General features: G+C 35.8%; 1 protein-coding gene across 3 annotated transcripts in view; it reads right to left on the bottom strand.

Moving 5' to 3' along the window:
* Nucleotides 1-25,856, bottom strand: part of GRIK2 (glutamate ionotropic receptor kainate type subunit 2) — a 638,217-nt gene that overhangs the window by 372,454 nt on the left and 239,907 nt on the right. For all 3 annotated transcript variants that reach the window (XM_059401117.1, XM_059401116.1, XM_059401114.1), the window contains exons 2-3: nt 25,169-25,336; nt 22,808-23,065 (exon numbers count right to left, since the gene is read on the bottom strand). In XM_059401117.1, coding sequence (XP_059257100.1) covers nt 22,808-23,065; nt 25,169-25,336 — 426 coding nt within the window. The remainder of the gene's footprint in view (nt 1-22,807; nt 23,066-25,168; nt 25,337-25,856) is intronic.

Below are 25,856 nucleotides of genomic sequence, written 5' to 3'. Positions count from 1 at the left end.
CTGATATTAAGCAATAGTTCCTAATTGTCATTTCATGTGGATCTCCTGAATGTAAAGTCTAGATGGCAACCCTCTGGCTCCCTCCACAACGCATTGTTCCTTGCTCCTGTTGCTTACCAGTAACCTCCATTAATTAGTCCCTTAATTGTATATCCACGCTCCCTTGAAATTCATTCTAAATTATTTCATAAAAAAGAAAGTAAAAACAAGCTGTTCATTATTTTTATTCTTTTGCAACCCAGAGGATTTTTTTATAATGCTATTTGATAATATTTAGATCATTTATTAAACACAAAATTTGTTTTACTAATTCTTCACAAAACTTCTAACAGATTTTTTTTCTCTTTATATAGGAAAAAGAGTCACAGGAATTTGAGCTAATTGAAAATGGCTTAAATCTAATAAGTGGCAGAATTGGGACTTATTCTCATTGGCACTTCTAAGTTTTGCTTATGAGCAAGTGTTAAAGTGTTAAGAAAAAGGTGAGCTCAATTCAGTTGGGCTGTCCTATTTCTTTTTGCCAAACATTTGTACAGATAATGATTTGCTGTAAGAATATTTGTCTACTTAAATGACGGGTAGAATAAGTTTATACAAAAAATTCCTATGTCACCAGAAATCCATCTGTCAGACTTTTGGGCAGAACACAGACTCTGCAGTCCATGTGCTTAAACTTAATAGTTTTGCTATATGAAAATGCGTCTGGACCTCCTTGGACAATTGAAGGGAACCAATGAACTTAAGACTTAGGGTGAGTGCTGTGAAGTGTGTAAACCTGGTGATTCACAGACCTGTACCCCTGGGGATAAAAATATATGTTTATAAAAAATAAAAAATTAAAAAAAAAAAAGAAAAAAGACTTAGGGGAAAAAATGGGTGTGAACTAAATATCTTAAAGTCATAGGCACCCTGAAAACTGTTAACTTCTTAATAGAACTAGGAGTCAAAACCACTGATTTATCATCCTTAGCTGTATTTTTTTATAGTACACAAAGGTCAAAGTTAGTAACAATAGGACATTCAATTCCCATACATGTGTCATGTGCAATTCCAACATCTGGATAAAATTTAATAATGCAGGGGTGCCTGGGTGGCTCAGTGGGTTGAGCCTCTGCTTTCGGCTCAGGTCATGGTCTCAGGGTCCTGGCATCGAGCCCTTCATCAGGCTCCCTGCTCAGCGGGGAGCCTGCTTCTCCCTCTCTCTCTGCCTGCCTCTCTGCTTGCTTGTGATCCCTCTCTCCGGGTCAAATAAATAAATAGAATCTTTAAAAAATTTTAATGATGCAATAGAAAGCAAGACATTGTCAAGGAAGTGCTGAGAGTAGTACATGCCAGGTGAAGAGTAGAAAGGGGAAAGATTTCAGAGAAGGGGTAAATAAGGGAGTGGGCTGTACATGGAGAATGGTTCAGAGGGCAGAAGGGATGGCAGAGTCATTGTAGGTCACATGGTATGGACGCTTGAGTGAATCTATAACCAGGCCTCATGCACGAGACATAATGGCACCTTAGGTGGGTGGAAAGGAAGCAAAGTGTGCATTAGAAGTAGCATGGCTGAGGTAATACCGCAGTGGGACAGTACTTCCTTCCAAACTGAAACCTAAATCCAAATCATAAACTTTGTTTTAACGTGGGCTGGTGTTGACCTTACATGTGTCGCAGAGTTGAGTGAGAAAGAGGGTGAGAAGAGTCCAGTAGTGGTGAGGGATGCATGATTTCACTCTCCTAGCCATTCAGGCACTAGAGATCCTAGACCAGCTACCCAACCTGTGGAAAGGCTCTTTTAGCTGGGGATATAGAAGTAGACATCAGAGAAAATAAAGCTTGAGGTTAGTACCCTAGTCAAATTAGTTGTGATTCAGAATCAGCCAGTCCTTAATTCCAGCAGAAAGTTGGCAAAAAATGTAAAACATAACAAAATAAACAAACAAACATCAGGATCCCGTGGTAACTTGGCATAGTTGTACATGCCAGAGAGTCACCATTGGATACAAAGACCTTGGTCTATTTATTTATTTTTTAAAAAGACAAAACGAAAACGAAGACCTTGATTTACAGGAGATGAACTCTAAACTCAACTTGCATGAGGTCTAGGTTTATGTTCAACTGCTAGGCTTTCTATACAAATTTTAATATTAGATACTCAATTTATGATAAGCATTTATTAAGCAGCTGCTGTGTAACCGACTTTATCCTAAATGCACAGACTCCCAGGAACTGAGGATCATTGAGACTCCCAGTTTAACAGGGGAGATGCATAATACACCATCAGTTAACAATGCACTGTGGTAAGTACTACCAATCAGGAAATGGAGAGGCAGAGACAATTTTCTAGTAGAAATATGTTTTAAATGATATTTAAAGAACCATGAGTTAAACAGGCAAAGAGGGCCGCTTGACTCTTGGAGAAGAAAAATATTTTAGGCAGAGGGAATTTAATGCACAAAGGTATTGGTAACAGCATGGTGAGTCTAGGGGAACTTCAAATTGTTCCGTCTGCCTGACATTGAACAAGGAGGAAATAAGGTGGTGAGAGATGAGGAGGGCAAAGTATGCAGAGGCTGTGCTCCCAGGTAGGTCAGGATGACAGCTCAGAAAATCAGAACCAGGTAGGTAAGTAAATGAGTAGTCTGGAGTATATGTTGCCAGATGAAACTTTGAAGAATGAAGCAGGTATAATGTTCTGAGTGGGTGATTTGGTATAAAATAAATGAGAGCTTCCTGAGGCAAGGAAGGATGACAGAGGTCTGGTAGAGGGAGTCAGTTACATCATCTCAGTGTGGTGTCCTTCCATGGGCAGGTTCTGCTTTCACTCTTTAAATCTGTTTACAACCTTCAGGCAACTTTCAGCACATTTTGACATTTTCCAAAAGAAAACCTACAAGTGGAGAGTCTACTGGAAAGTTAGTGACAGAGACAGGAGAGATTATATCAAAAGACATACCTAAGTCTCTCTTCTTGGTTATGTGACATATAATCTCTTTCCAAAACATGTCTGTCTCTTCACTGCATATGATGTCTAAGGCCCTTCCTCATTCTTGTGGCAAACATGAACTCTACCTTACCTCTCTCAGTCTTAAGAACCAGCTGCAGAGAAGCCCCAAAGGTCTAGCCACCAAGTGGGCTTATTAGAGCAATCACAAACTGGGTCTCTCTTTCAAGGAGATTGCTATGCTACCTGCTATGAAAAATTGCATTTCCTTTATATTATTAGAATTCGTCACAATTCTCTCAATTCTGCACTATCAAGTCTTTCTTCTCTACTGGATTATTTTCTTCAGAATACAAGCATAGTATTATTTAATTTAATTTAATATTTTAAAGATTTTAAAAAATCTTGACCTGAGCTGAAGGCAGAGGCTTTAACCCCACTGAGCCACCCAGGTGCCTCGTATTATTTAATTTTAAATAAATTTTCTCTTGACATTAATTTCCCCACCAGCTATACCTTCATCCCTCTGTTTTCTTTTAAGAAAGTTCTAGAAAGAGTTACCTATAGTCACAGTCTAATTCCTCACCTCCCATTCTCACTGAAGTTCACTCTAATCAGGATTTTGGCCTCACCACTCACTCCCCTGAAACTGCTCAACATCACCAGTGGTCTCCAGGATGCTAAATTCTATGGTCAAGTCCAGCCTCATTTCACTTGACATATCAGCAATACAGCTCCCTGCTTCCTTGACGGGATTTCTTCACCGATTTCCAGGATACCCCATACTCTTGTTTTTCACCTTCTTTTACAGCTGTCTCAGCTCCCAAACTCCTTTTAATTATTTACACTTATTCCTATGGTGATCTCACCCAGTTTCATGCTTTTAATACTACTCTCAAATGAATATTTTAACCCAGACTCTACTGGATCTCCAGACTACTATCTCTAACTGCTTATTCCATCACATCTCTATTTGAGTGTTCGTATACGCCCAAAACTTAACATCTCCAAAGCTGTACATTCTGTTAAATTCCCAATTCCCTGTTCCCATTTTGGGAACAGAGTCAGTTGGTGGCAACTCCTTTATTGAGGTTCTACCTCAGAAGGTTTTCTTTGCTTGTAATGCTCTTCTCCACATGCCGAGCTCTCTCATCTACTTTGATGACCCTATTTAAAATTGTAGTCTTCTCCCTTTCTACTTCATATTCCTCTTATATTGTTTCATTATTTTTTTTCTGTTGCACCTTCACCCTCCAACATACTCTATGTTTTACATATTTATGACATTGCTTATTTATTCTCTGTTTTCTTCCACTAGAATATAAACTCCATGGAGGCAGGGCTTTTTGTTTTTATTTCTTGGATGCATCTCAAATGACTAGAGCACATCTAGTACCTGATAGATGTTCAAAAACATTTGTTGAACGGGTGAGTAAATTACATGATCTTTAATCCTAAGAAGCTTGCAGTCCATTTGGGGAAATAAATTATATGTTGGAGAAAAGAATGGTTGCCAGGCAGAATGTGCCAAGTGATAAGTGAGTAGAATAGACCCAAAGTGCTAAGACATTGTTTTTTCTAAGGATTCAGAAGATTGGGCTCAATTTGAATAATTCATTCTGGGGGAAAATTGATCATAATCTAGGGAAGTGAGGATAGGAGTAAAACATTTTAGATGAGAGCAATTTAGGGCCTCAGTGCTATTGCATTTCTGAATTTAAAAGGAAGCTATTTGTTGCCAAAAAAAAAAAAAAATACAAAAAGAGTTTGTTCCAACTGGAGGTCTCTTTCCTCTTTGTCTACAAAACTGCAAAACAATACCCCACTACTGGGTCTTTTGGTTAATGCATATGCAGTGGCTGTTACTAGGTGCTGGGGGTGAGTGTACAGAAGGAAAGAAAAAACTGGTCTGTAATCCCTATTTCAAATCAGATTTTTTTTCAAGTCAGTTAACTGCAAAATAAAGAGGAAAGGGAATTAAATAGTTACTTAGAAACAAAAGAAAAAATGTAAGTGGGCCAAGGGAAAAGCTTTTAGCAAATGTGAAAAAAAAATCACGCTGGCACTGATGATGGGCCACTTAGGAGTGATTATTTCTAATGGAGCAAAGAGGGGCAGTGGGTGCCATCAGGTGCAGGCTAGAGTCTCCTCAAAGAGACCCTGGGCTTCCTAACTGTCACTTTCTCCTGGGGCCAGGGCTGACTTTCTGTCCATGCACCCACACCCCTGCATCAGCTGTTCCTAGGCACAGACAGTTACGAAATGAAACCGTTTTGGTTACAGCTTTTCTTTGTCCACTGAGTATTTTTTTCAGGGGCAGCAGAGGGTTAAACTGAAATGGAAGCAGATAAATTTATCTTTGCTTCCAGACTCCCCTCTTGTCCTCTTTTCTCACCCGTCACCCTGCCATTGCTTCAGGAACCAAGTGGACTGCAGACTTTTCCCTCTCCTAGCCAAAGAGAGGAAGATGTGTTTCTGATCATTTAGACTGACATCTTTACTAATTGGTTTCTAATCTTTCCTCTCTTGGGGATTATTAGTGTTTTAAACCTTTGCTCTTCAGTTGGGAGATCTAAAACAATTCTGCCTACACTGGAAGGTTAAAGAAAATTTAAGCATCTCAATTAATTCTAAGAATGGAGTCCAACCTTCTTTCAGGTTGCTTTGGTCAAAGGAAAAGGTAATTTGTCTCGATCGCCCAAGAAGGCTTTTTGTAAAGAATTTGTCAAGGAGTACTGAATCAGTTTAAATAGCATGAGACATCCATGAAAGATCTAGGGATGGCAGAAAGGCCCTCCTGGACTTGACTGCTCTCATTTGTAGCCCCCAGGTGTAGTCTGTGCTCAGACTTGGTACAGAGGACCCCCCTGCAACCCTCTTCCCCCTCATGTTTCTTCCCTTCCTCAGCTGCATGGTATCAGCCATGAATCAGATAGGGCTTTCTCCCTTGACTCTTGGCTGATACCTGGTCTGATTTCTTTGACCCTATCCTGAGGCACAATGACCCTGCTTGTACCTTGAACATTTTGTAAACTCATTTGCCCATTTGCCATAAAGCTTCAGTCTCCAAGTTCATTATAGGGAGGATGTCCAGAGTAGTTTAGGAGGGAGACACAGTTCTAATAATTTATGAGAATACAGGTAGAAGCACAAGTGTAGCTTAAACTTATATGTGGACTAGAGTGCTCTCTGAAAGTCGGGGCTGATCATCAGCTAGTAAACATCTTCCCGTTGTATCAGCTGTTGGTGGATGCCTATAAGGAAATTAGTGGTTAATTTTTTTTTAAGATGTTATTTATTTATTTATTTGACAGGCAGAGATCTCAAGTAGGCAGAGAGGGGAAGGGGGGCATGGGGAGGCAGGCTCCTGCTGAGCAGAGAGCCCCATGCAGGGCTTGATCCCAGGACCCTGGGATCATGACATGAGCCGAAGGCAGAGGCTTTAACCCACTGAGCCACCCAGGCGCCCCAAGTGCTCATTTTAATATGAGTTATTTATAATGACTGTGGTCTAAAGCACTGACCCCTAAAAGAAGACAGCATTCGTTTTAAATTGCAATGAGACTTCAAGTAAAGAAGCAGAGAAATAAGTCTAGCATGTATCCATTTCTGCAAGATGTTATGGATCATTTATTGAATACTTGATTAAAAATGAATTGACCCTGTATCAGAAATTTTTTTAAAAAATTTAGATCTTGAATGGATTAACACAACCTTTCTAAAACAGTTTTCTGTTTCCTACTCAACATTGTTTAAATGTTTATCCTGTTTTAAATGTGAGGTATGTAAAGTATATTTGGGGAAAAATTATCTACCCTGCAAATGAGTAATCCAAACATTCTCACTAATACTCATTATCTCTGGTCTTCTTGGTGATGGCCCTTTTAACAGGTATAAGGTGATAAAATAGTGATTTTGACTTGCATTTTCCTGATGATTATGGACATTGAGCATTTTATCATGTGCCTATTGCCATCTGTATGTCTTCTTTGAAAACTGTATGTTCAGGTCCTCTGCCCGTTTTCTAATTGAATTATTTGTGTTTTTGCTATTGCCATTTTACTTCTTAATATATAATAAGTACTGTTTCCTTTAAGAATAGATAAAAGTGATGTTTAAAGATTATGCTTAAAACATTAATTTAGGGGACACCTGGGTAGCACCGTCGGTTGAGCATCTGACTCTTGGCTTCGGTTCAGGTCATGATCTCAGGGTCGTGGGATTGAGCCCTGTGTAGGGCTGCACACTCAGCCATAGTAGAGTCTGCTTGATTTTCTCTCTCCCTCCCCCACTGCCTGTCCCTGCTGCGGTCTCTCTGTCCCTTGAAATAAATAAATAAATATTAAACAAAAAAACAAAAACCTCACATTAATTTAGTTCCTTGGTATTTAAAAAAAAATTAAAAAAAAATTTTTGCATCCCTTGCTTTGGTCTTTCAATATGCCAATAAGATAGCTCTCTGACCTTCAGCCATACTTTAGGAAAGGGAATTATTGCTTGTCAATCCTCATTGTATAATTAATGGGGGTAATTAACAAGATAGTGTTAAGATTTCAAGGGTTGACTTAATTTTCTTTAATGCCAACCCAATTATTTCAATTGGATAAAAGGATAAAAAGTTCATTGTAAAAATGGGACAGGAAATTTTTTAAAATGCTTAATTGACAAATCAGAATCATTAGTCATGCAATTAATACTTTTTGCAAAATTCTTTAAAGTTAAATTGAAAAGTAACACTATTGGGGCACCTGGGTGGCTCAGCGGGTGCCTCTGCCTTTGGCTCAGGTCATGATCCCAGAGTTCTGGGATCAAGCCTCGCATCAGGCTCTCTGCTCGGCGGGGAGCCTGCTTCCCCCTCTCTCTCTGCCTGCTTCTCTGCCTACTTGTGATCTCTGTCTGTCAAATAAATAAAAATAAAATCTTTAAAAAAAAAAAAGAAAAGAAAAGTAACACTATTTATAAATTTGCTGAAACAGAGATTATAAAACATTATATCAATGCTAGATGATTTTAAATCTTATTGATTTATACTCGACAATTTCTACTTTATTTATGGTATCGTGTTCTTCCTCCATATTAAATCTAATTTGAGACTGTTTAAAATGCTTTCGGACAAGAATATTCAGCAGGATTAAAACTATTCAGTATGGAAATGTTCAGAGAACTGAATAAATATTTTTCATAAGTGATTGATAATTTTATCTTATCAAAGTTAAATCTCTATAAAACCATTCTAGGTTTGTTTAAAAATTTTATATTTTTATTTATAAATGTATGCTTTTGTCTATTATATTGACAAATTTGAGTTACTGTCAAGTATTTTTCAAAATGTGATAATTTGCTTATTCTTTAAGATTTGATGGTTCAGTGATTCTGAAAGTGTGGTCACTAGACAGGTAACATCATGATTACCTGGGAAATTATTAGAAAGAAAATCTCTCAGGCTGCATCCCACACCTACTAAATCAGAAACTGGGAGTAAGGCCAGCAAGCAGTGTTTTAACACATATTGCTGATGATTTCAAAGTACACTGAAGTTTGAGAAATACGAGGTTATGCTATAGGAAAAAATCATTCCCCAAATCCCAGCAACTTAATAGAACAAGATTTTATGTCTAAAAGTAAGGTCTACTCTAAGTCTAAATAATTCTAAATAATTTTGACTCAGCATTTTAAGATGCATTGAACTCATAGAACAATTGCTATTGCAGAGAATGGGTAAGCTGGAGAATTAAGTGCCAGGCAATATAATTTTTCCACCTAAAAATGAGCAGCACTATTGCTTACATTTCATCAACCAAAGCAGTTCACAGAGTCACACCTAAATTTGTGATCTCTTGAAATTTTGAATGAATATTAGAATGGATTTTTCTATTTTGCAAAAAATGCCCTTCAGATTTTAGCAGGGATCGCCTCAAATCTGTAGATTGCTTTGGATGATGTGTTCAGATTTTCTAAATCCAGGCAAATTTAAGTTATATGAAAGTATGCATTGTAAATAATGCAACAATGGTTTTTAAGTTTCTTAGCCTAGATGTTTTAGCTTGATGTAAGACATTATGTAAATAAGTATCCCATGGTAAGCTAAACAATAAATGCTAAAGGGTCTGTTTTGTCTTTAAGGTCTGCTTATCAAAAATTTAAAATATTTGTTACCTTTAATATATAAACCACTTCTGTTCAACAAAACTGGAGCATTATATCATAATATAAAAACTGCCCATCTCCCCTGAACAAGTAAACATCATGCTGTTATTTTTAGAAAAATATGGACTTATTTAACAGGTTGCAGATTTTCTTTATAGAACTGATTTTATAAGTTGATGAATTTTTATTACACTATTATCTAAAAATTCCTGAACTTCTTTGCTTTTGATTAGTCCTATTGTCCCTGTAAGAAGTTTGATGTTAATATGAGATTTTAAAATTTGTTGCTGTATTTGAAGATGAGTAGTGTTTTTGCTCTCTACTGTGTCTCTAACACTAGGGTTCAACATAAAATCTGGCTTTGTTATTGAAGCCTGATTACATACAAATAATATTTATGAACTCTTTTTGTGTGTGTGTGATAAAACCTATCACAATTTAGTGTTTGGGGGAGTATTTTGTCTTTCTACCATTTCTCTTTTCATCATATTTGAGAAAGAAATAGTCTGGAACTTTCTACTCTCAGCATAAGACTTCTAGTTTAATGCTTCTCTCCCCAGTATGCCATTCCAGGGAATTCATCTTCTTTAGCACTCTGTCCTCACCTTCCGGAACAATACCTGGTTCATAGTAGATGCTTTACGTATATTTGTTGAGTAAATAAATGATTAAATATTAAATAGTTATGGGTTCAAGAACCTGTATTCTGATACAATTACATGTCCCACTTGGATTTCAAAAAAACAGTTTTTGTTATTTTCATGGTGATTTAATTATAACTATAATTAAATTGTAATTCTGTATATCTAATGGAGAAAGTACAAGATTTACTTGTGTGGATCTGAATCTAATTAATTTTTACCTCTTGGCTTTATGATAAAATAAAAAGTAAACATAATTACAAAGAGGCATAAGGAAATCTTAGTGGGTGATGGAAATATTTATTATCTTGATTGTAGTAATAATTTCCTGATGTCAAACCCCATCAAATTTTGCACTTTAAATATGTGCATTTTATACCAGAAAAAAATAGAAACAAAATACATATCAAATTGCTTTCTATTACAATATTTCCGTAAATATTTTGCTCCTACAACACTACATATCACTAATAAATATCACTAGATATCACTACAGAAATTCAAGGATGACTTGTGAGATTCTTGTGAGGCTACGCTAAATGATTCTTGTGAGGCTATGCTAAATTTCCTGCCAGGTAATTAAAACTGCTACATTTCTGTCTCTATCAGCATTACCTTAAAGTTTTCAATCTTCAACCAGCAATATATGGGAAGGAGAAAACAGAGACATTTGGAGAAGAAATCATCCCATGACTCATAACGCAGTGAAGAGAGAAAGGAAAGATATGAATAATGAGTGAGGGTTAAATACTAATATTGATTATGGTGACAATAACGGCTATTGAGAATGTGCTGCATGACAGCTATGATCTAAGTACTTAGCACATTCCTCATTTTTCAATTTTCACACCAACCCTGTCATTGTTCCCATATAAACAAATTTGGATCTAAGTTGTAAAGAGCCGTTCTAAAGTAAAATACTACTAAGTGTCAGAATCAGAATCTGAACCCCAAATGCTGAATCTGGCACTCAGGGTCTTCATTACAACTCTCTACCTTCTCACAACAGACACAAGTAGGGAAAATCCAACAAACCTCAAGTAAGAGGTGATGACAAAAATACATAGACTCCTGTATGCATTGACAGGTAAGGAGGACTTAGCATCTGAAGATAAAATAGGATCCAGGGTCTTTGTTTATCTGTGTGCATCTCTGCATAACTATGCTCTGATGTGGACAGTTTACTCTAGGTGGAGAAGTGCTAATGCTTGCAGAAAGCATTAAACAGAAGTAATAGTATGATATGATCTTCGCAACTTTTGCACCATATATGCTTTTGAAGACCTCAAGTTTTCTCCTGGGCTACAAAAGTGCATATTAAGCCAGGGTTTTGTTTTATGAGATTGCAAAACTTCAGCCAGACAAAAAAATATAGGAGATAAACAGAGATAAGTAAATGGCATATAGGATCTCCACTTTTACAGAGATGAAGATTATATCAGAACCAGCAGACAGTCCCTGTGGAAACGATGCATAATGTCCCTCATACAACTCACTCGATCATTTGCTTTTTTTTTTTTTTTTAAACTAGAGATGAATAGCTTCTGCCATATTGTAAAAGAGAAGGCAAATTAAAGTTAGATAATAGAAAATATACCTGAATGGCTGGAATACACATCGTATGGATGAGTATATAAAGCATTTGGCATGGGAAGCAGAAAGCAGAATTATATGTAACAGTGATGTGCTAAGTGCCAGTCTCAAATATCCTTTGCTTAGGTCAAAGTTTTTTGTCCTCGATACATTGGGACCAGATAATTCTTTCCTGTGGGGAGCTGTCCTGTACATTGTAGTATGTTTAGCAGCATCCCTGACCTCTACTGAGCAAATCCCAGTAGCATTCCCCACTCCTAGTTCTGACGAAAATATCTCTAGACATTGCCAGATGTCCCCTGGAGACAATATCAGCCCTGATGAAGACCCACTGGCTTCTCCTAGTATGTTCCTAGGCATTTTTAAAAATTAATTATTTTTATTAACATATAATGTATTACTTGCCCCAGGGGCACAGGTCTGTGAATCGTCAGGCTTACACACTTCACAGCGCTCACCATATCACACACCCTCCCCAGTGTCCATAACCCAACCACCCCGTCCCTGTCCCCCTTCTCCCCAGATGGGATCAGTAGGCATTGTTTTTTGTTAACTACGTTGCAGATTCAAGATAAAGATACACTATAGCTTTAGATAAGTATGATTTAGAGGTCTATCTGTAGCTTAGAAATTGATAAACATAGGCTCAGTACAATTAGGATTGGGTAGCAGTATCTCTGTTTATTGGTCACATGAGCATTTTTTTTAGTCACCTACTAAATGCCTCCAGGTTCTAGAGATACAAATATAAAGAAGATATTACAGATTTGTCTTAGACCAAAGATACTATTCATCCAGATTCTTAAAGATCCACTATGGTAGTCTGTTAGATCATCAGAAACCACAAATTGCATGCATTATTACTTCGTACCTGCATAGAGATAGTTTCCCTGAGTTATCATGATTTCCCTGTAGGTAGATATGAACATTTCCTTTAAAGTGATTTTTTAGGTTTTGGTTTGTTTGTTTGTTTGTTTGTTTTAAGTTACAAGTCAAGATACTGTGGTCCATTGCTATTCAATGCTCTCAATGCAGAAATTCCCATGATAAACTAAGACTTGAGCTCAAAGCTGTAAGGGTTGTCTATCAACCTATGAGTCTTCATCCTTACTGTTTGAGATAATAGTAATTATACTTTTAAAATTATAGGAACTAAAGGGACTACACATTCTGAATAATCATCAGAACCACCCTCTATCCAGATGTTCCTTTTAACTACTTTCTCCCTTTACTTCCCTCCAAAGAGATAGTTCAGGTTCCGGAAAACAAACAAACAAATAAATAAGCAAAATAGTAACAGCTCCAGAAATTGTGATTGATATATGTATATATATATATATATATATATATATATATATATGATATATATATATATATATATATATTATTCCTGTGATGTTATTTAATCCTTGCAAGAGGCATAGAAAAACCATAAAGAACATAGAAGTAAGGAAGTTATGTAACTTGGCCAACATCACACATTTCATTATTATCATGTCTGGCTGAATCTAAAAGTCCATGCTTTCCCATTCTACCACCTTGCTTCTGGGCCACAGTAGGTAAATATTAAAAATGTTTCACAACCTGGGCACCTGAGTGGCTCAGTGGGTTAAAGCCTCTGTCTTAGGCTCGGGTAATGATCCCAGGGTCCTGGGATCGAGCCCCACATTGGGCTCTCTGCTCAGTAGGGAGCCTGCTTCCCTCTCTCTCTCTGCCTGCCTCTCTGCTTACTTGTGATCTCTGCGTGTCAAATAAATAAATAAAATCTTTAAAAGAAAATGAGCACGTATGTTGAAGTCTTTACAGTGAAGTATTTTTAAAGAAATAACATTGTTGTTATTTTGCTATTAATTTCTAAGGCATCCTAGAATAGTCAATAAGGGAACATATACATATAAAACTACATATGCACATATACAAATATAAACACATATACACATATAAAACAAGTGCTAAATATGTAAAAAAATCTTCAGGTTCCCAAAAATCCTTCTTTAAACTAAAAACAAAACAAAACAAAACAAAAACAAACAAAAAAACTAAACAACAACAATAAAAAACGAACGATAATGAAAATCTTCCTGGACTTGAAATTCTTTATTTCTTTCTCCCCTGATGTTTTTTTCTCCTTGCTTTTCGTCTAGAACACTCTTAGCTTCAGATATTCCTATGGCATATTTCCTCAGCTCATTAAAGTCTTAACTCAAGTGTCACCTTCTGAGTAAGTTCTCTTCTGACAACACAACTTAATATTGTAGTATTCACTCCCTTGCACTCCCTATATATTTCCTTGTTTTATTTCTCTCCATAACACCTACCACATTTGATACAATGTAATATACATATTTATTTTGTTATTGTTTATCACCCTTTACCAGAATACAAACTCCACAAGTCAAAGAATTTTTATCTATTTTGTTCACTCTTGTATTTCCAGTATCTAGAACAATGACAACACATAATAAATATTTGATTAGTTTTTGTAAGCTAAATAAAGGAATAAACTTAAAATAAAACAAAAAGAGAAAAATAAATAGATGAATTAATTATAAAATAGTTAACATTCTCATGCCAAGGAAAGCATCATTCCTGCTAACTGGGTGACATGAATATGCTGAAAATAAGATTTACTACAGAATTAATGATGAATTATTTTATCAACCAAAGTCTTGCATCATACAATGAACAGAATTATCAGCTCACATGGGTAAGAGTCAGGGAAGTTTACTTCACATTTATACTTTGTAAGAATGTTTTAAGGTGCATCCTGAAGGTGCAAATAAATCACCAAATGGGAAGGGCATATCAGGTAAAGAGAACAGTTTGTGCACAGCAAAGAGACTTGAAAGAGCAGAACATGATTGGTAAGGGGGAATTAAATTACTCAAGGAAGGCTGTGGCGTAAGTATTGAGAGAAGAAATACCAGGAAAGCAAAATCAAAGAGGCATGAGAATGACAGTGACACAGGCTGCATGTGTCATGCTGAGAAATTAGAACTCATTCTTCCAAGAACCGAGGAGTCACCAGACAGTGTTAAGACTGGGAATGACATCACCAGATTGTCATTGCAAAAAAAGACCATTTTGTCTGCATCAGACAGATGAACTTAAATAGGGTACCAGGTGGAACCTGGTCAAGGCTGTATGCAGGTGTGTTAACTAAGACAGGGGTGGGAATAGAGAATAGAGCCACATTTGAGAATTGCAAGATAAAAATGAGAATGTTTAGGGGTGCCTGGGTGGCTCAGTGGGTTGGGACCTCTGCCTTCAGCTCGGGTCATGGTCCTGGGATCCTGGGATGGAGCCCCGCGTCGGGCTCTCTGCACGGTGGGGGGCCTGCTTCCTCCTCTCTCTCTGCCTGCTTCTCTTCTGCCTGCTTGTGATCTCTATCTGCCAAATAAATAAATAAAATCTTTTAAAAAAATGAAAATGTTTAAGTGATCTATTGAAAATGAGGGATGACAGAAAGACAAGAATCTAGTCTGATCACTGTGGATATGGCTAGGAAACCTAAGAAATAAGGAGAACCCAGGAGAAAAAGAAAGTTCAGAATAAAGACAATGAGTCTGGGTTCGATGTGCTTCTGAGACATCCAAATAAAAATGATCAGTTGGGGCTAGATCTATGAGTATGGAACATGGTAGAAACAAGTGAAGTTGTAGATCAGTTATCCATATAATTAGAGGCAAAGGAAGATATGGGGCAGAGGAAAATCTTTTGGGGAAATGAAATAAGCAGAGAACAAGTCTAAAAATATGTGAATATCAGTTTTTAAGGAGCAGTTTTAAATATCAGTTTTCATTACCATTTTATGAATATAAAAATGAAATAAATGGCTGAAAGGAAGGAGGTCACAAGGAGAGAGTGACAGCACAGAGACCAAAGGAGGAGAGTTTTTCTTTTCCCTTGAAGACGGAGTAGTCAGAATTGTCAAGGGCATCGGAGAGGGAATACAAGCCCTCCCCTTCTCCCTATCCTTCGTAGAGAAGGAGACAAACAGCAAGAAAAGGCTGGAGGAAAAGTAACGACCAAGAGGCTCTGGCCAAATTTATCATGTTCCAGATTTAAATTTAGGAAAACTGGCAGTGTCTGACTGTCACCAGGGAATTGCTCCCACTTTATTATTTTCTTCTCTTCCAATGAAAACAAATTCTGCTGATCACTGGCTCTGGTATAAGACCTGCCCCTTCTAGTTTGTTAGACCCACAGATATGCAGGAATATGACTTGTGTGATTGTTGTGGATTAGAAATTTTATTTTCAGGTTTTGGGGTTGGCATAAATTTTAAAGATTTTAAAATTGAAGAAAAATTAGCTCTTTGAATATGTTTAAAAATATTCACTGTCATGTAATCAGAGCCCAAGAAATATTCCAAATAATTTTATGCTAGCTTAAATAGGAATAAAGAAACTATGTTCAAGCAAAACCAACATTGTAGAAACACTAATATATCAAGCTATGTAATCAATTATATCCAAATAATTGGGTTTAACTCATAATTTCTTATTGTATGTGCTCTTGGAATTAAAGAACTTGGAGCTTTGTACTTAGATTTTACAACATATAATCATCTTAGATCCAAATTACCCTACTTCCTGAAATAAAATTGAAATTATTTGGTTATAAATTTTATAATACAAAAATTGCCATAGTATTGAAAACGAGTGTCTTCCAGGAATATATATTTTCATATTAACTTATCTTCTTAAATTATTTTATTTTATCCTATTTAAACACAGGTTCAAGATTTTAAAAAAATTATTATTGCTTAATTTTGCATTTATTAAACTAACTCCAAAAGCACAGACAGATGTGTGTGGAACGTAATTTATACATACACTTCATCCAAGTTAATAAAGTCCCTGAAGAAAGCATTTCTGCGTTTCTTTAGTATATAGACCTACTTTTCTATATTCATATCATAGAAATTACTCAAAGATCAGCCTGTTAAATATTATAATCCCTTAAAAAAAAGTGACAGATTTCAGGGCATCTGCACGGTTCAATCAGTTAAGCATCTGCCTTTGGCTCGGGTCATGATCCCAGGGTCCTTGGATCAAATCCCACGTCAGGCTTCCTGCTCAGGAGAGAGCCTGCTTCTCTCTCTCCCTCTCCCCTGCTTCTCTTTCTCTCTCTCTCCCCTTCTCCCCTGCTCATGTGTGCACATTCTCTCTCTCTCATTCTCAAGTAAATAAAAAATCTTTTAAAAATTAAGACACTTTAAATAAAAGTCTATATTGATTTCCATGACTGCCTACTCACTAAAATAACTGAATTTTCTTGTACCATGACTTTGTTTTTTGGCAAATTTTTTTACTTCCTCACACCACAAAGAATTACAAATCAAGGGCAGAACAAATGACAATGAAAGTAGCATCTGCTCATTTTTAAAATTTTTTATTTATTCATATAATTTTTTAAAGATTTTATTTATTTACTTGACTGAGGGACAAAGAGAGAACACAAGCAGGGGATCAGCAGGCAGAGGGAGAAGCAGACTCCCCGCCTAGTAAGGAGCCTGATGCAGGGCTCCATCCCAGGACTCTGGGATCACGACCTGAGCCAAAGGCAGACACTTAACAAACTGAGCCACCCAAGCACCTCTATGCCCATTTTTTAGAAGATTTATTTATTTATTTTAGATGGGGCAGGGAGGGGCAGAGACAGAGAATCTCAAGCATTTACTCCCTGCTAAGCACAGAGTCAGATGCCAGGCTTGATCTCAAGACCCCCAGATCATGACCTAGCTGAAATCAAGAGTTGAATGCTTAACCAACTGAGCCACCAAGGCACTCTTATATGCCCATTTGAAAATTTCTGTTTCCCAAAATGCATTCATGAAAACTTCAACAACACTGGATGACTCCAAGGGAATATTTTATAGTCACTTCAAGCTAATGTGTTAAGAACCAAATATACTCTCCCCTCTCCAAAATCTCTTTTTCTTGTTTTCCGCTCTTGGGTAAATATGCCAATGATTAATAGCCCAGACCAGAAACATAAAGATCATTTTTCTCTGTCTCCATCACTCTCTCCTCTTTTTATTTACTTACTAAACCCTACAATCCTTATCTTCGATAATTTCCTAGAATCTCTACCTCAACAGCATTCCACCAAAAACTTTTTAAGTGAGATTGTCATCTTTTTTTCAACCTGATTAATTTAGAAATCCTCTTGATTCTGGTCTTGCCTTGTTCCCTACCATACCCCAATAGCCCTGATATGTTCTCCACACTAAGGGCAGAGAGCCTTTACCAAAAATAGTTCTGTGTCATTCCTTTGCTTAAAATAATGACAACAAAATGAACCAAACCAGACCAACTAACATTATATAACAGTATTTAATTAAACAGAGTATGTTCTGAAGTTGACTGCCTAGGGTCAAAACCCAGATCTACAATTTACTTGCTGTGTAACCTTGGGCAAATTATCCCAATTCTCTGCATCTAAATTTTCTCATGTTAAAAAAAAAAAGTAGGATTAATAATTCCTTTTTCCTAGAGTACAGTAAGGCATAAATAGCACAAAGACATGAAATTTGCATTATTGTGAGTTTTAAGCTACTACTATGTGGGCTCTATGAGGCAGGACAATAGTCCTCTAAAGTATTTATTATCTTTACTTTACAAATGCATCAACTCAGACTTTTAAAATCAAGTAACTTGCTGAAAAGTATACAACAGAGCCCGGATTTCAATACAGAATGTTTTGACATCAAAGACCATAGTAACAATGATAGACCAGTCTACCAGATGTCCCTGTGTCTGTGTTCTTTTTCAAGTTTATAGGAAGAAAACTGAATGTGTATATGCCCATCTCACTGACACGCTCAGTGGTGGTTTGGGAAGCAGGGTCATATCGTGCAAACATGATAGGTATTGCTGTAGACGTGCAGATATGGCAGAAGGGGAAATTTTTAAGGTAGATCCATGAGTCATGACAGTCACCTGTCATAGCCAGGTGCTGATGACAGAAGAGTTCATAGCCTTAGGGTTCATTCTGCTCAGGTGTGTATTTGATCCAGCGTAAAATATAGCCAAGAAAACTCATTTATAATGTGATGAATGTTCTCATGGGCGAGGGTCGGGGGTAGTACCAGGTGCTGGGATGCGCTGGGGTAAACTTTCTTTGTGACAGCTAAGCCAGATGGTATGTGTGAGCATGTATGTGTAAATGCACATGAGCACATGTGTATGAATTTAGTGGATGGGAGGAGTGGAGGCCAGAATGAGAAATTTCTAGGTGAACAGAAATAGGATATTGGGCAACTTGAAAGAAGTTTAACGGCTCATCTGAAAAGACGTAAGTGAGGAATCCAGACTCAAAGGTCACTGGAAAGCTCCAGGAACTGGATCGTGTCAGGTCTTAGAAGTCTCTTTAAAAAGTTTTGACTTTATCCTTACAGCAACGAGAAGCCATTAATAAGGAGAATGGATCACAATTGCATTTAAAAAAAAAAAAAAAAACTCTAACTGCAGAGTGGAGACTGGATTTTAGTGGATATAGACTTGAAGTAGGGGGTCAGTTAGGAAGCTGTTAATAATAATCCAGGTGAGAGATAATGGTGATCTTGACCCGAGAAGTACCAGAGAGGATGGGAAAAAAAGATTTGAGAGATCATACAGGTGTAGCATTGACAACTGTTACAGCCTGATTGAGGGGCCTGAAAAAGGGAAAAAATGAAGGGAGATGTTCACGTTTCTGTCTTCGGCTGTTGGTGGGCAGAAAAGCCAGTCACGGAAGGAAGCAGGAATGGTGTGATAATAACCTGTTTCCTTTGGGACTCACAGAACTGTTTTGATGATGAAGTGAAATAGTTTATATAATAGCAACTATCACAATGCCTAGTGCCTTATAGCTCTTTTCTGTAGTTATTTTCATTCTCATCTCCTCATTTCCAAAGTTGTACCAGTGTTTAGTAGCAAAATTGGGAATAGAATTCCAGGCTTCTGTTTACCAGTCCAGAGTTCTTTGTTAATGGACTGCTGGTCTATAAACAAAGATGAAACACAGGGATTTTAAAGCAAATATTCAGAACTTATCCTGGAATTGCTTACGAGCTGACAGCTATCCAACTTATTTTTAGTTTATATTTAAAGTGAATCATATGTTCCAAAATGACTGACAGAAACACAGCTTTGTTTCTGAAGCCAATTCTTTTCCATCATTTTTGGACATCATTCAGAGCTATAACAGACTTTCAGGGTGTTTAAAAGCATTCATCCACGACAACAACAAATGCTAATTATCATAAAAAATAAACAGCTCCTGTTAACATCATTCTAAGAATTTCTCCTACTCCAGCACTATATTTCATCTATCATCCCATCTGTTTTGGGGGTGGGAACAAAGACTGGAGGAAAGTATAATTATCATGTATCAAACTGGACAACACAACAAAACAGAAATGAATATAAATGGGAGGGATAGCATACATAATAAATAAATCTGGAGAGGGAAAAAAGAAATGTAAATAAAATGGCACAGTGTGTCCTGCAGTAAACAGCAGATATAGGAGTCCATAATGGAGTCAATAATATTTATCTTGCTAAATATGAGGTGGATTTTTCCCCATTTCAGTTTATAATCCTTGCTATAATCAGATTTCCTCCCACACGATCAAATAGGCATCTTGTTCACTTGGGAAGTTTACAAATCCTCTCTGTTGAATTCTCTCATTAAAATTCCACCTTGAGACTTTTAAAAATAGCTGAAAAGGAGAAAAAAGTCTACTTCCAAATATTTATGAATACATTTCAAAGGGAATCTTAGGGTCAGTTCTATCTTATCAAAATATCAAGGACAGCCACATTCTCAAAAGTGTGTTAAATTAAAAGGGACCATGGCCCCTGGGTGTCTCAGTCAATTAAGGATCTGCCTTCAGCTCAGGTCTGGGTCCCAGGGTCCTGGGATAGAGTCCCTACATTGGGCTCCCTGCTTAGCAGGGGTGTGGGGTAAGGGGCTACTCCTCCGTCTCCCTCTGCCCCTCCCCTAGTTTGTGCTCTCTCTTGCTTACTTGTTTTCTCTCAAATAAATAAATAAAAATAAATATATTTAAAGGTACTACCAGTGGCCAGTTGCAGATGCCACTAGCTCACTACAAATGTAGTAAAAACATGGACAATGACATATCACTAAATAGGAACTAGAAGCTCAGCCAGGGCCAGAACTTTGCTCTGTTGGAATAAACACACCTGCATTGGTCCCGGGCAAATAGTAGATTCTTTACCAAGGTATTTTAAATTAAATGTTGCATGAAATAGAGCAATTATAAGCTTTTATTCTCCTCAGAGTACTTTTAAGGTGCACCTACCCTACGGATAATTTTGTAGTGAGTCTTAGTATTAATATTTGAGTAATCAGGTTTTAGAATCGCCAAGTATTTATGTCACTATCAAAGTGAAGAGTGCAGCAAATTTTCTTTTAAATAGTTTCAAACTATTTTAATAAATTTAATCCGAGGTCAAGTTTCCATTAAAAGTGTATACATTGAATTAACTAATTACATTTATTTCTCTATTTAAATTTGCTTCTATGATATGAATGTTTAGAATATTATTTAAAGAAAAAGATCAATTACATATGAAGCTTTGCTTTATCGAACTGTGATTTGATCTTGGTCACAAATCCCATTATCATTTTAGTCAATCACTCAAGAGCTACATATGTGAAATAAAAATGTCATAATACACACACACACACACACACACACACACACAGAATAATGAAGAAGATGTATTATCCATAAACATTTTGAACATTTGCCAATATCCTTTCTACCATGAGGAGTTTTAAAATAATAAGAAATAAATATAAATATCACATGTACAACGTATGCACTCACATATGTGTGTATATACCGTGTGTGTATACATATATATATGAAGATATGTGATGTTTGGATAGCAATCACTTGAATTAAATCAGAGGGAACAGAGAAGTAAATAACTCACAGATTCACAATGTGTATGTATTCATATTTATATAGTTTCGTATATGACCATTCATAAAGAGTTATGGACCAATTTGTAACTGAGGTTTTCCTGAACCATTACATTATAACACCCCAGAAAAACCATTCACATGGAATCTACCATTTATAACTTGACATAAAGAAATTTATCAACAAAAGAAAAGTAATGATTTGGGAGTAAAACATCATACAACAAACTTAGTAAGTCTAATTCAGTTAAAAGACATCAAATGTACTTACTAAGATATTTTTTGAAGGGCTTTTATTTATATTTCTAAGTTAAAATTATTCATGAAAATTTCACTTTTTAAAATCAGAAAAGTAAAATTACTCTCTTAATGGGTATTGAGACTCAGTCTTTCTTACCCTAATGAAAATGATTTTCAAGTTATAGTCATTGTTTTCTCAACCCTGTAAGTCTCTCTTCCGTTGTCTTCCTGAGAGAATTCCTATCTGTCTAGTTGGTCAATTTTATGGGCAAAGGGTCTTAGTCCTGCACATAGTTCTAAATCTTGCACGCATGAACAAAGTGTGCTACTAGATTACTTTGGGAGAATTCAAATGAATTTCAATTTTTATGTAAACATGAAGGTATAGTGAAATGTCTTAGAATAAAATACTATAATCACATCCTATTTTAGAGCACTATTTGGACTATTGATAAACATCTTAATACAAAATTCGTGTCACTATAAAATAATCAATATAGTATGAACTTCTACCAGTATAGTTGCCAAAGAAAAGAAAATACATTTATTTTCCATTTTTTACTTTCATATATTTATCTATGAGACTTGTTTTCAATTACTACTTCAAAACAACAATTCATATATAAAAATAATAATATACATTAGAACAAGAAAGCACAAACAACCTCTAGCCAGCAAACACTCATTAAATACTCATCAAAGACACTGTAATAAATATCACCTAGAAAACTCTATTTTCCAAATTCCTAAACTATGTCTACACATAGTTCTAAAAACTCTTGAGTATTTCAATGGGTATTACATTGTTTCAAATTTGAAAAAAAAAAAAAAACTTTTCTTCAACTTCAAACATGCTATACAGATATAAAAGTTATTATTTATCATACACATTTTTGGCACATAAATGGTCAAAGAAAATGTTAAGTCAAAATCCTGAATTTCTTGATAAGTTTCACTAACAGTCAATTGTAAGACTTTATTGTGGGAAACTATCCTAAACCTAGCAGAAGAATTCTTTGAATAAAATTTCAATATTATATTTTATACTCTCTCTATCCTTCATCCAATATTATAGTTCATGCTAACTGATCCTTCACAGGGAAGGAAAGTGCTTATCTCACAAATATAGAGAGAAAGGATGGGATGTAGCTGTTCTTTGGATGTGTGAAATTAGTGTTGATGTTTGATTCCAAATGTCTTTCCATTCCTCACCTTAATTAAAAAACCAAAGAAGAACATAGTAAGAATCTTGAATAAGTTTCAGAACGTTGTGCATACTTAAAGCATAGCCCTGAAGGCTACTGATTTTTCTTACCAGTGCTGTCATCATACACGACCGTGACAGTTTTCCACTTGAAGAATTGCACCAAATCCAAAATGGCACGGCTGAGTGAAGAGAAGTCTGGGTAAAGACTGACATAGAAGGAATCTTTGTTGTCCGACACCTGGTGCTTCCAGCGGGTCTGTATGTGGGGAACCCCCAGAGCATTGCAGATAGACTGCACAGCATTTGCTGAAGAGCTGTGTGAAGGCCCGAAGATGGCAGCTACCCCAAGAGACAGCTGATCGCAGGCTGAAGAGGAGATAGAAGTTGGTCAATAATGGGGAGAGATACCAGCTTGCCAACATTACCACATTATTATCGTAAGCCTGAAGGTTTATCCTGAAGAAAGATTTTGTTTTCCTTATAAATAACATCTACATTTAGATAATTTCCATATTTTGTTGAACTCCAAACATTATGTTTGTTAGAAGGGAAATTCTTCCAGACATCTGTAGCTCACTGTTCAAATAATTTTACAAATAATGTCAACAGAGGGTATTCTAGAATTTAAGAAAGAAGGGGTATGAATGAATATAAACTTCACTGGATTTTAGTGGGTGACAGAATTTGTAAACCCCTTTTAATATTTTGTAAACCAAATGAGTTTAACACCTCATAATTCCTGAGACAGTAACCTGTTTGTTGCTAGAACATGCTAGTCTCTGGGCACTTGGGTGTTGCAGTTAGTTGAGTATCTGCCTTCAGCTCAGTTCCTGATCCCAGGGTTCTGGGATCAATTCCCAAGTTAGGCCCTCTGCTCAGCAAGGAGTCTGTTTCTCCCCCTCCCTCTTCTGGCCACCCTACCCCATCTAGTGTTTGTGCATGCTCCCTCTCTCAAATAAATAAATAAATAAAATCTTTAAAAAATGTTTTAAAAGAACATGCTAGTCTGTTATTTTTACATTACTCCTTTGAATTTCTCATTAAGAAACCTCTTAATATTTTTTTATGCTTCACCCATATTCCATATTCTTTGGTCTAAATTATTTCATTTGAGACAGAGCTTCTTCTTCCTAATGGAAATAATCATGAACTATGTCACTAATCAAATGCGCTTGTCTTACAGTTAATGACTTATTTTGCAATTATGATGACAAATGTAGTATTTCACAATAACCTTTACCCTTTTTTTCCAGCCTTTAAAACCTTTCATCACCCTGACATGGTTCTGAAATGTGGAAACTTATTTGTATTCATAAAGATATGAATTCAAAGGGCAGGCAGAATATAGGCTTTGATAAACACTAGTTAGCTGGGGGATAAAAAGGGTACTTTCATCTCACAGAATATTGTACCTTATCAGTTGCCATTAATATTAATGAAATTAGAAGAAATCTAGACCAGGTTAGAATTATAAATAATTATGTACATTTCCATCAAGGTAAGATAGCTAATAAAACATTATTAGAATTACAGAAAAATAAATGTTGTTTTAAAAATATAAATTTAGAGCAAATGCTTTCTAAGTCCACTCCTTTGAGAAAAATCTATATTATGAAATTTAATTCCTGTTAATGCTAACTGTGCAAAAGAATGCTAACTATGCAAAGAAAAGATCACCCACTTAGACAGTAAGACTATGGAAACCTCTCTCAAAACGCACATACTACCAAGATTGTTGTTTGGTTAAAATAATGCGTTGATAATAGTTCTCTATTACCTTCCTTACTTTATAAATGTTAAAGTCATATCTACAAAGTTATTTTTCTATTCTTACCATTAAAAACACAGTTTAAAAACATAATAAAATAAAATTTATAAATATTCTAATTATATCTTCTTATAATTCAATTTTCACATTTTCCATTTATTTTCAGTCATAAGAAGATACATCCACTAGTTTAAAAACAGGCATAAATGAAAGCTTTTTGAAAATTTTCCAGTGAAGTTTTAAGATTGGACTGACATTATAAAGTCACTTGGAACTACAGAACTTTCAAGGGAGTCAGTAAATTGAGACAATAGTAATAATGTAGTAGAAGTGACAGGTAATGGAAATAAAAATGTAAAAATGGATTCCAAAACTTGGTAAAATCCACTGATGTATCATTTTATTTAGTGGGTTCTTAAAAATAGGAATAGTTTACTAAGAAAACAGGATTATTGGGGAAAAAAACCAATTTCACAACAATCATAGACCTAATCGTATTTCATGTTAAAAGCTTTTTTTTTTATAATAGATAACCATATCATCTTACTGTCCCTGATAAAATTTACATGCATTTTAAAAAGAAATATTTGCATGAAAATATTCCTAATAACTTATTAATTACATTTGGAATTAAGAAATCTCTCAAGAATACCTGGAAATTTGAATTCCAGAAAATATAATGTTAAATATTTGTCAATTACCTTTTTTGGATGCTTCAAAACTGTCATAGAGGTTTATCTTTTGGGTGTCATAAGTTAGGGTGGTATTGGGTAACAACGTTCTATTTCTATTGATTGTATTCACAGCAAATCTGAATGCAAGCTCTTCAGCTCCCATTGGGCCAGATTCCACATATTCGAAAATGCCACCTGGAAAAAAGAAAGAATAATCATACAGTTCTTAGAAGATAAAGAAAATGTATAAAGTTTTCTTTACGTTTATGTATGTATGCATTTATGTGTGTGTGTGTGATTTGCTTAAATACATGGAATTTGTGCTTACTTTTTCTGGGAACTTGAATATTTGAGATATGCCCTTTTAGATAAATCCATATCATAAAAATTTCTTTGCTATTGTTATCATAATTTACCATAATTTAAATATGATTTTGCTTTTTTCTTTCAATAATTCCTTCTTTTAGAGCCCAGGTATATATAGATCTTGCCTTAAGTACCGAGCATTATCCCTCAAACTTTTGCACAGTTTCAGAATAATAAATACTCTATGCTGATATAAAGCTATGAAGTTAAGCATCAGGAAAATAATATTAAATATGTCTCCATTAATTGACAAATTCAGAAATCTTTAGCATAATTTCTATGGCACATACTGTGCTAAAGGCCCAAAATACAAATTCACTTGCAAATTCTAACGAATGAGCTTGCAGTA

The sequence above is a fragment of the Mustela nigripes genome, chromosome 5 (genome assembly GCF_022355385.1).
Source record: "Mustela nigripes isolate SB6536 chromosome 5, MUSNIG.SB6536, whole genome shotgun sequence".
Classification (NCBI taxonomy): Eukaryota; Metazoa; Chordata; class Mammalia; order Carnivora; family Mustelidae; genus Mustela; species Mustela nigripes.
The sequence above is the reverse complement of the archived record's forward strand: the minus strand, read 5'-3'. Positions and strand labels throughout refer to the sequence as shown.